This window comes from Marmota flaviventris, chromosome 4 (assembly GCF_047511675.1).
Source record: "Marmota flaviventris isolate mMarFla1 chromosome 4, mMarFla1.hap1, whole genome shotgun sequence".
NCBI classification, from domain to species: domain Eukaryota; kingdom Metazoa; phylum Chordata; class Mammalia; order Rodentia; family Sciuridae; genus Marmota; species Marmota flaviventris.
In genome coordinates, this window is record NC_092501.1 from 136,014,901 (window position 1) to 136,026,644 (window position 11,744).

The 11,744-nt window shown below is 33.7% G+C and overlaps 1 protein-coding gene across 2 annotated transcripts in view; it reads left to right on the forward strand.

Annotated features, from left to right (window-relative positions):
* The window catches only part of Ccdc169 (coiled-coil domain containing 169), a 50,028-nt gene extending 39,066 nt beyond the window's left edge, over positions 1 to 10,962 (forward strand). For both annotated transcript variants that reach the window (XM_071610791.1, XM_071610792.1), the window contains 2 exons: positions 972 to 1,048; positions 8,923 to 10,962. In XM_071610791.1, the coding sequence (XP_071466892.1) occupies positions 972 to 1,048; positions 8,923 to 9,022 (177 nt within the window). In that variant the 3' untranslated portion in view covers positions 9,023 to 10,962. The remainder of the gene's footprint in view (positions 1 to 971; positions 1,049 to 8,922) is intronic.
* Positions 10,963 to 11,744: the final 782 nt, after the last annotated feature.

Genomic DNA, 11,744 nt, shown 5'->3' on the forward strand with positions numbered 1-11,744 from the left:
TTTTACTGACTATGGCTTATCCTTTGCTTGCAATATGCTCAACTCTTCCACCAAAATAACAACCAAAAAATTTTTATTTTATTCCAACTTTCCTCATAAAACTACCATCATAGATTTCTTTCTCTCAGCCAAATTTCATGAAAGAGTGGGTATACTCACAGCCTTTGCTTTGAGTATACCCCTCAATCTCTTTTCATCTCTCTTCTGATCCCAACACTATGGTCCCCGTTTATCATTTCATAGCTACATACAAAGACTCTTCTTCAAACCTGAGGTATTAGCAGTCTCTGCACACGTCTTTGAATACATGCCCTAGCCCCGATACACACAGTTGACTTGCATGACATTTTTTTTTTCTTGGGTTTTCCTGATGTTTAAATGATGGCCATATCTTCAATGAGTCTCCCATCCCCTAAAAGTTGCTTTCAGCTTTATATTATTGTGTCTTTTACTTCTCTGTATAACTCTTACTGTATAATCTCATTTTTTTAGTGACTTCAATTGCCATCTCTAAGTTTATCAATTTCAGTTGTTCCTGAATGGAAGATTATATTTACAACCATTCACAGAAAGTCACCACTTTTGTATAATGGATGAATTTCAAAATAGACAGAAATGAATATATTAACTTGTCTTTCTGTCTCTGCTGTACTATATCTATGTTTCTATTGTCTTATCTATCATAAAGACAGAGTATATGTTTATATACTTTTACTTTTATGTTTACTTGTAATGATTTATCTATGTGGATATTTCTCTATGTGGTCTCTGGGGATGAGATAGGGGTATTTCCAGAATCTTTAGACGCTTGTTTATACTGGAAGTCAGAATTTCCCATTATTATTCAGCTTCTCTTACACATGCTACTAAAGGACCTGGTGGTAAAGGAGTTAGATAATTGACTATTTTTTCTTCCCTCTGAAATTCAGCATGAAAGAAGAGGATAAACACTCAGTTTTTTTGTATTTCAGGTCTCTGGCACACATCAAGTTTCTAAAAGGCAACAGATGGATCAACTGCCTAGAATGAAAGAGAATCTAGTGAAAACGTAAGTCTAATTATATGTTTTCTTTCTAATTAATTATATTTGCTTGTGAATGGTAATGACAAAATGGGTGTCCATTACATTTTGGAAGTGGAACTTCTAGATTTTATAGCAACAGTATAAAATAGCAGATGGTAAGAGAACTTAAAAAGTTTGTGATCTCTGTTCACTATTTTTACACTTTTTTTTTAAATTCCCAGAAACATTTTTAGCTTTTAAACATGGGAAGAACTTATTTTTTAAACTAAAACAATGCAGTATCCAATGAAAGCTTAAAACTACACCATTAGTAACAGTATAAACAGAATTGAAGTATCAGCCCTTACCTTTTTAGTGAGGAAGTATGGTCATTTGCAGTGGTCACTGAAATATAGATGCAGTTCTTAAAAATTATTTATTTATTTATTTATTAAATTTTTAATTGATTTTTTTAAAATAAATGACAGCGAATGCATTACAATTCTTATTACACATACAGCACAATTTTCCATATCTCTGGTTGTATATAAAGAATGTTCACACCAATTCGTGTCTTCATAGATGTACTTTGGATAATGATGTCCATCACATTCCACCATCCTTGCTAACCCCTTGCCCCCTCCCTTCTCCTCCTACCCCTCTGCCCTATCTAGTGTTCATCTATTCCTCCCATGCTCCCCCTCCCTACCCTACTATGAATCAGCCTCCTTATATCAGAGAAAACATTCGGCATTTGTTTTTTGGGGGGATTGGCTAACTTCACTGAGGATTATCTTCTCCAATGTCATCCATTTACCTGCAAATGCCATGACTTTATTTTCTTTTATTGCTGAGTAATATTCCATTGTGTATATATGCCACATTTTTTATCCATTCATCTACTGAAGGGCATCTAGGTTGGTTCCACATTTAGCTATTGTGAATTGTGCTGCAATAAACATTGATGTGGCTGTGTCCCTGTAATATTCTGTTTTTAAGTCCTTTGAGTATAGACCGAGGACAGGGATAGCTGGGTCAAATGGTAGTTCCATTCCCAGTTTTCCAAGGAATCTCCATACTGCTTTCCATATTGGCTGCACCAATTTACAGTCCCACCAATACCAATAAACATCAAAACTATAGCAGTGCTAATGTTAAAATACTGACTTATTAAGTGTTTCTAATATCCAGAGCAAATTAGGACATTAGAAAATAACAAACTAATGTGAAATTCTATTTTAAAACTCTATCAAAGAGGAATAGTGCCTGATGGAATATACTAGCTCTTATATCCCTACTGTGTGAAACCACAGCCACAAATCATTAAGATATCTTTGTTACTGTTGAAAGATTTATTCTAGAGATACTTATATATATAGATTTGAAAATAAGGCTTTTTAAAGATAAATAAGTAAGTATTCTTTTGGGGATTAGGTTTGGATGATCCCAAAATATCCTAGACAAACTAACATGTAACTTTGACTATGACCCTTGGCATGTATTTCTTCAAGTAAGCAGCATAAAACTGAAACCAAAGCAGTGGTTCTTAAAAGCAGTAAACTGTAAAGTTTATTTCTTTTCTTTAGTGTGCTGCCTCATTTTTTTTCCTGCTTATGAAAATTTTTTAGAGTGATTAAAGGCCCTAGAGGAAGAAAATAACAAAGCACTCCGTAATGCCCTGGAATAAAAGAACTTAAGGGAAATTAATTTTAGGATTCATTAAGAGAAAGATTATTAAAGAAATGTCCTTTTGAGAAGGAAAACAGCTACAGTTAAGAAAACTAACATATCCAACATTAAGGGAATAATTTTTTTAAAAAAACTATGGTATTATATAAAGCTGAAAAATTAGATTCTAGAATATGTAACTGTCAAAGAAAATGCTAACATATAATAGTAAATAAAAATTATAATACACAATAGTATAATGGGATTATGGATGATTTGTATTTATACTCCTAGTATTCTCAATATGACTAGGGATCCTTTATAATTATTTAAAATTATCTTAAAAGAGAAAAATTGAGAGAAAATATATCTACAAGATATCTTACGGAAGTCCCCAAACCAAAATAACAGTGAAAATATTTATGTAACTAATACTATATGATATTTTTTAAAAAGTGAAAATGCAAGGTGGTAATTGAAAATTTGCACTGCTTTTGGAGCAGATAGAAAAATCGACTTTTGCCTCCAACTTTTGTTGATCATGGTTGATACCATATTATGACTAGTGTGCTCACATATTTATATATAACTGAAACAATTTATGAAACAATACAGCTCAATGATTTTTAGTATATTTACAAAGTTGTGCAACTGTCATCATTAACTACTTTTAGAACATTTTCATCTCCCAAAAGGAATATTTATCCATCCATCCCACAAACCTTTCTTAATTAATAGTCTTCTTTGCTTCTATGGATTTTTCTATTCTTGTTATGTCATATAAATGAAAGCATGGAACATGTGGCTTGTGTGTTTAATGGTATGTCACTTAGAATAATTGCTTATAGATTCATCTACATTGTAGGATGTATCAGTATTTTATTCTTTTTTGTGATTGAATAATATTCCAGGTATCGGCATATCACATTTTGTTTATCCTTCATCAGTTAATGGACATTTGGGTTATTTACACCTTTTCAGCATTATGAATAATGCTGCAGCGAATTTTCTGCAGAAGTTTTGTATGTATATGTTTATCCTGGGTATATGCCTAGGAATGCAATTGCTAAATCAACTCCAGTCTGTTTATCTTTTTAAGGGACTGCTAAACTGTTTTCTAGAGTAACTATACTGTTTATATTCCCATGTAATCTGAATGTATTTTAGGGTTCCAGTTTCTCCACATTCTTACTAACACTTGCCATTTAAAAAAACTCTTTTTTAAAAAAAATTTTTTTATTGGTTGCTCAAAACATTACAAAAAATTTTTAACTCTCCTATATGTGAAGTAATATCTTATGATTTTGATTTGTATTTCCTTTTTACATTGGATATCTTTTATTTATTTTTCTTGCTTAATTGACCAGGCTAGTACCTCCCATACAATATTGAATAGAAGCAGTAATAGTAAATATCTTTAAATTGTTCCTGGTCTTAAAGGGAAAGTTTTAAATCTTTAAAAATTATATTGGTCATAGATTTCTGTCAGTAGATGCCATTTTCAAGCTTAGTGCTTATAAGAAAATTTATACTTATAAATGTCTGTATTGGAAAAAAAATGTCGAAAAGAACAGACCAGGTCAACTCAAACTAAAAAGTTTTTTCTCAGCAAAAGAAACAATAAGAGGGGTAAATAGGGAGCCTACACCCTGGGAACAAATCTTTACTCCTCACACTTCAGATAGAGCCCTAATATCCAGAGTATACAAAGAACTCAAAAAATTAGACAATAAGAGAACAAACAACCCAATCAACAAATGGGCCAAGGACCTGAACAGACACTTCTCAGAGGAGGACATACAGTCAATCAACAAGTACATGAAAAAATGCTCAACATCTCTAGCTGTCAGAGAAATGCAAATCAAAACCACCCTAAGATACCATCTCACTCCAGTAAGATTGGCAGCCATTATGAAGTCAAACAACAACAAGTGCTGGCGAGGATGTGGGGAAAAGGGTACACTTGTACATTGCTGGTGGGACTGCAGATTGGTGCAGCCAATTTGGAAAGCAGTATGGAGATTTCTTGGAAAGCTGGGAATGGAGCCACCATTTGACCCAGCTATTCCCCTTCTTGGTCTATTCCCTAAAGACCTAAAAAGAGCATGCTACAGGGACACTGCTACATCGATGTTCATAGCAGCACAGTTCACAATAGCAAGACTGTGGAACCAACCTAGATGCCCTTCAATAGACGAATGGATAAAAAAAATGTGGCATTTATACACAATGGAGTATTACTCTGCATTAAAAAATGACAAAATCATAGAATTTACAGGGAAATGGATGGCATTAGAGCAGATTATGCTAAGTGAAGCTAGCCAATCCCTAAAAAACAAATGCCAAATGTCTTCTTTGATATAAGGAGAGTAACTAAGATCAGAGTAGGGACGAAGAGCAGGAGAAGAAGATTAACATTTAGCAGGGATGAGAGGTGGGAGGGAAAGGGAGAGAGAAGGGAAATTGCATGGTAATGGAAGCAGACCCTCAGGGTTATACAGTGGAGGGGGTAGAGAGAGAGGAGGGGAGGGGAGGGGAGAGGTGGGGAGGGGGGAGGGGGGAGGATGGGAAAGGCAGCGGAGCACAACAGACACTAGTATGGCAATATGTAAATCAATGGATGTGTAACTGATGTGATTCTGCAATCTGTGTATGGGGTGAAGGTGGGAGTTCATAACCCACTTGAATCAAAGTGTGGAATATGATATGTCAAGAAATTTGTAATGTTTTGAACAACCCACAATAAAAAATAAAAAATAAAACCTGATTTTATACCATCCTACAAAAAAAAAAAAAAAAAGAACAGACCAAATCCAAAGCAAGCAAAAGCAAAAACATAAATCTAGTGTTTGCCTCATAGAAAAAAAATTAGGGAATATTCTCTTCTTTTTGATTTTTATAAAGAATTAGCAAAGGATTGATTTTGTATATTTGTAAAATCAGTGAAGCCATCTGGTCCTGGTCTCAGTGGTTGCCCTGGTGATTATAATTAATATCTTAGTTAGCAATCTACTTGAGATTAAAAACAGCTTGATTCCAAAATTGTCCTACGCTCAATTCCCTCCTCCTTTGTGCTGTTGTTGTACAAATCACTTCCTTTTGCATCTTGTTTCCTTCTTCCATCCACAGATTTCTAAGTATTGTTTTTCAGTTTTTTTAAATTTTATTTGTTCTGTTTAGATATACATGACAGTAGAGTGTATTTTGACATATTAGACATACATGGAGTATAACTTAGGATCCCATTCTTGTTGTACATGATGTAGAGTTTCACTAGTCATGTATTCATATGTAAACACAGGAAAGTTATGTCTGATTCATTTTGTCTTTCCTATTCCTATCCTCTCTCCCTTCCCTTCCTTTCTTTTTGTCTAATCCAATGAACTTCTATCTGCCTCCCCTTATTGTTTTGTTAGCATCCATATATCAGAGAGAACATTCAGCCTTTGTTTTTGGAGATTGGCTTATTTTGCTTAGCATGATAGTCTCCAGATCCATCCATTTATCAGCAAATGCTATAATTTATTCTTCTTTATGGATGAGTAATATTTCACTGTACATATATATCACATTTTCTTTATCTATTCATCTGTTGAAGGACAGGCATCTAGGTTGGTTCTGTAACTTAGCTATTGTTACTTAAGCTATTGTAAATATTGATGTGGCTGTGTCACTGTAGTATGCTGATTTTAAGTCCTTTGGGTATATTTTGAGGAGTGAGTAAACTGGGTCAAATGGTGGTTTCATTCAAAGTTTTCTGAGGAATCTTCATACTGCTTTCCAAAGTGGTTGCACCAATATGCAGTCCCACCAGCAATGTATGAGTAAACCTTTTCCCCCATATTGTCATCAACATTTATTGTTACCCTTATTCTTGATAGTTGCCATTCTGACTGGAGTGAGATAGAATCTCAGTGTAGTTTTAACTTGCATTTCCCTAATTGCTATAGATGTTGAACATTTTTTCACATGTTTGTTGATCATTCATACATCTTATTCTATGAAGTGTCTGTTCAGTTCCTTTGGGTCATTTGTTTTTTGGTGTTAAGTTTTTGAGTTCTTTGTATATCCTGAATATTAATGCTTTGTGGTTATCATCGTACCAGGTGGTAAAGATTTTCTTCCCGTTCACACAGTCATTTTTAGGAGTGAGTTATTTTTAATCAGTTAGAAGACTTAAAGTAACTATAAACAAAAATACATTTTTACTATCTTTTATTATGTTTCCCTATGTAACTGCTTTTAGTGGGTCTCTTTATTCTTCATGTGAATTTGCATTACTTTCTAGCGTTCAACTTGGAAGACTCCCTTTACCATTTCTTGTAGGGCAGGTTTGCTAAGGAAGAACTCCTCTAGTTTTTGTTTTTCTGGGATTATTTTAATTTCTTTTTTATTTTAGATTGATATTTTTTGTTGCATTTGAAGTCTTAGCAGTCTTTTTTCCTCAGCCCTTTGGATATTTCATCCCACTGCCTTCAAGTAGACCATGGTTTTTTGATGAGGACTCACTGCTGATTTTATTGAGGATTTTTTGTACATACAGAATTACTTCTCTAAGCTGCTTTCAAGATTTTCTCTTTGTCTTTTAATAGCCTGACTTTGATATGTCTGAATGTAGATCTTTTTGAATTTATTCTTCTTGAAATTTATTGAATTTCTTAGATCAATGTTTTTCATCACACTTGGGAAATTTTCAGTTATTTTTCAAGTATTCTTTCTGCCATGTTTTCTCTCTCCTCTCCTTCAGGTATACCCATTATACATTTGTTAGTACATATGATTGTATTCCATAGATTTATGAAGCCCTCTTCATTTTTCTTATTCTTTATTGTCCTGCTCAAAATGAACAACCCTAATTGATCTATCTTCAACTTCATTGGCTCTTCTACCTCTAGTCTGCTGTTGAACTCTTCTGCATGTGTATGTTTTGGTATATCTTTAATACTCATCCAGGAAAATTAGAACTCTACCTTAGCCTTCATTTTCTGCTTGTGCACAGAGACTCAAGGTCAACCAGAGGCAACACCTAAGGGCCTTCTCATATCTTTCCTGAGAAGGCACACAATCCTACGCATGTACGTAAGACACTTGAGTATGGACTTCTAGATTCCAAGAACTATCACAGTTTATTAATGCTTACTCCCCTGCTTTTCTTTTTAAGTTTCCTTGTTATTTTTTTTTTGCCCCTCTTATTTATTGCTATTTACTGACTCAAGCAATATAAAGTTAAATAATGGTTTCTAATAGTTCCAACAAATGCCCAACTGACAAAGCTTTTTACATTGGATCATCTCCAAGTCGGGTCAAATAAAAATAGCCTTATAATTGGGTAATCATTAGACTTTAAATAATGAAAATTCTCTGGGAACAAATAATTAGGCTTTAAAGGATTTACAACTTCATTCTGTTTGCCTCCTATGTTGTCTTTCAGACTGTTGGTTTTCACTATAGTTGAGGGATATTTATTTTCAAGGCTACTACAGAGTTATTCAGGGAGGTAAGAGGTGAGGGGCAGAAGATAGGAATGGGTAAGTTAAAGAAAAGCTACATATCTCAGAGTTCTTACTGAATTTCCACTGTTTTTGTTGTTGCTTGTTGTTTAATACCCCAGACTTCTAAGAAAATTGCTTCTCAACATTTTTCAGTTTGTTATTGCTTTTATGGAGGAGAGAATTTTCTCCTTTGTGAGGAGGAAACCAACAGGTTCTGTCATTTTTGCTAACATCGGTCTCTAATTTGTATGTTAAAAGCATATTGCAGGAGATAAAAGTGCCCTCTTACTGTCTCAAATAACAATATAAGCAAGATTAGTTTTATATACAAAGGGATAAGAGGATCCTATGAAAATTTAAGGACACAAATTCATAGATACTTACTGCTTTACTATCCCTGTTCTATTTTATAGCATCTGTATTTCTATTTCCTTAGCTTCAATTCAATTATCAGGGTAAATATAAAAAAGATGCATCTCATTTCTCTTTAGAACTTTCCATATTAGAGCACTTGAAGGGCTTCTTCCAAGTGTTTGGTGAATCTACCCTGGAGTTGGCTGCCTCTTTAGCTGTGGTGAGATGATGTGGTATAATATATAACTCTCTAAAATTGTACTTTAAGCAAAAATATGCATAGGAAGATTTCCATGTGAAAGATGGAACAAGGTGCAATGTACAGTTCTGCATGTGTGGCACATAATGTTTTTGTTATATATATTGGTGACTGAAAAATCATGATCAATGTATATTTTATTTCAGGGGGAGATACAATCCAGTTCATCAGAAGACAGTGAATGCCAAGAAAGGACCAGTAAAAAAGATTATAAAATCAAACCACCTTCCAAAACTCAATCCATAATTCCGGAACTGGGTGGATTTCTATTTCTTCCTTCTTTTTTTCCATCTGTACTATTCAACTGGTGAAGTTAATGTTCGATACATTTTTCAGGAATGAATAGATAAGAAAGAGCTTCCAAACTTCTCTTTAGCTCTTCTTCCAGAAGTTTATTCCTTTGTCTGCATGAATGCATTTTTCTCTAGTAACCCTGAAATATCTAATAGAAATACTTGTGATTTTTAAAATATCTTAGAAAACCTCAAGTTTGGCATCATTATACTCACTTTTTAATTTTTTTTTAGTTGTTGATGTACCTTTTATATATATGCAGTGCTAAGACTCAAACTCAGTGCCTTATGCATGCTAGGCAAGTACTCCACCACTGAGCCACAACCTCAGCCCTATACTCACTTTGAATAATATATTCACGAGCTGTCCTACAGTAACATTGCTATTATATTTGGTTTCTAGTTGTCTGTTAGCTAAAAATATGAGTTTATAAAAAGATTTTGCTGTTTTAGGCTATGTCATGCTTGGCTTTTAATTCACAGTTTAAACAAAATTTCAAATCAAATGCATGTTAGATTTTGACTGATATATTATGGTGTTATGAGAACAGTCTTCAATCATGAATCAGCTTGTTTATAGTCCCCATTCTGCCACGAAGTAGATGATCTTGGATGGACAAGTCCCTTTATCTCATCTTTAATTTCCTACTCCTCTAAAATGACTAAGGCAATATAATTTTCTAAGGTTTCTTATCATTTCTAGAAAGTAAATATTTAATCATTAGATTCTGCCACTAAACATGTAGTGATTTAAGTCACTTTGTGATATTTATTAATTCATAATAATGGTCTAGTTCTTTGGACCAAAGAGGTAAGTATAGTTTTCAGCTAATGGTCTCACCTATATCTAGCACTAAACCTAAATTCTATTCAGTATCACCGGTAATGAATACCAAAGGTATTTCTACAACCATCTCTATAGATGTTTATTTTCTTTAAGGAAGAATACACAAATTTCATATAGCCAAATAATTTTTATGTGACTCTAAAATGTAATGCAGAGAAATAAAGTAACTTCCTGTAAGTTGTTCTGCTTTGGAACTTTTTAGAAATATTGTCCCCTGATTTTAAGTAAACTACAGGTATTAGATACTATGACCCTTATTATTACACAAATGCTAGATTTTTATGTCTTTTAGTATGTTTCCTGGCCTTAGTAGAAAATTGATTATTTAAATAATGTAACAAGTATAATTATCAATGAAAAATAAACAAATTTGTTTCTTTTATACAGAAGTAAGCCATTTGGTGACCAAATGGAGGAACATTTGACATGGAGGAACATTCGAAGTTATCTCAAGCACTGGGACAGTATTAGTTAAACATCTTATCATGGGGATTTCTCTCATTCAGATGTTAGTTCTACAGGAGCTGTTTTGGGATACTTTCTGCATGTTAGAAAATGTCTAAAACGAAGTGATGGTATGTTAGTAGGAATAGTACAAAGAAGTTGGAAATGGGGGACTCTAGTTTGTATTATAATACCTGTTTGCCTTTCTAATTTTCTAACTTGAATAAATCACTTTTTATGTTCCCATTTAAAAAGCTGGGAATGTTTACACTCACAACTGCATAGGGATTTCTGTGAAGATAAAAAAGTACCTTCTATTTGTTTATTTCTTCATAACCCTTTTCTCTCTGAGAAGAATATGAGTTAACTTTTACTAAATATAAAGGTGTAAAAACATTCACAACATAAAAGATAAAAATAAAAGGTGAAGCTTTGCAAGAAACCCCATCTAATTGAAGCTTTACCTTTAAGCCTCCTAGCTGCCAGTACAAAGAAGAAAAGAGTTACATGGTTATCATTTTTTACAGAAGTAATATGCAAGTAGAAAAAGGTTTTGTGTAATTAAGTTCTGAAGGTAATTTGTCATGTAAGGGTTTTTAAGAAAATGTGATCTTTATAATAATCAAAGAAAGATAATTGTTTGATATCTTTTATTTTGTTTGATATTCAAATATGTATTGACATGAATATATCATTTTTTTTAATTGGAAAGTTTAGAATTCATAAAAAAACAGTAAAATAGTAGATTAGTAAATCATATTTAATGTATTTCAAAGCTTTAATTTTATATTAAAATATGAGTATAGCAATATTTAATATATTTCAAAATTTAAAATACCTAAATGTATCACAAAATATAATCAATTACCATTTATGAAAAATAAATGTTCAGATCCAAGATGGCGGGTAGAGGACTGCTGCATTCTGTGTCGCTCTGTGACCCTGGGACTCAAGTAGTGGGAATATTGTTTCTCTGCAAGTGATTAGAGGACCCCCAACAGCTGTTCCCATGCAGTAATAATAGACACTGTGTCACACACTGCAGTGCAAAACTCCCGGCCACTCACCCATGCAGGACCTCTGTCTGAGTGCCCGAGCAGGGCCACCAGCATCAGAACCCGTACAGGAATCCCAGCCACAGCTCCCACACAGGACACCCAGCCACTGCCCACATGCAGGAACTCTGGCTGCCCCTCCCTTGTGGACCCCCCATCCACCAATCTTAAACCAAATAGCTGCTATTAAGATGTTTAAGGTTTTGTCACAATACACAGAAATGGTAAGTTATTAGATCTTTGAAAGCGTGAAAGAGGAATCTAAATAGTTGGTTAGTAGCAGGAGAAGAGAGAGAAAGTGGTTTGGGGGTTACAAGTAAGTGGGAAGA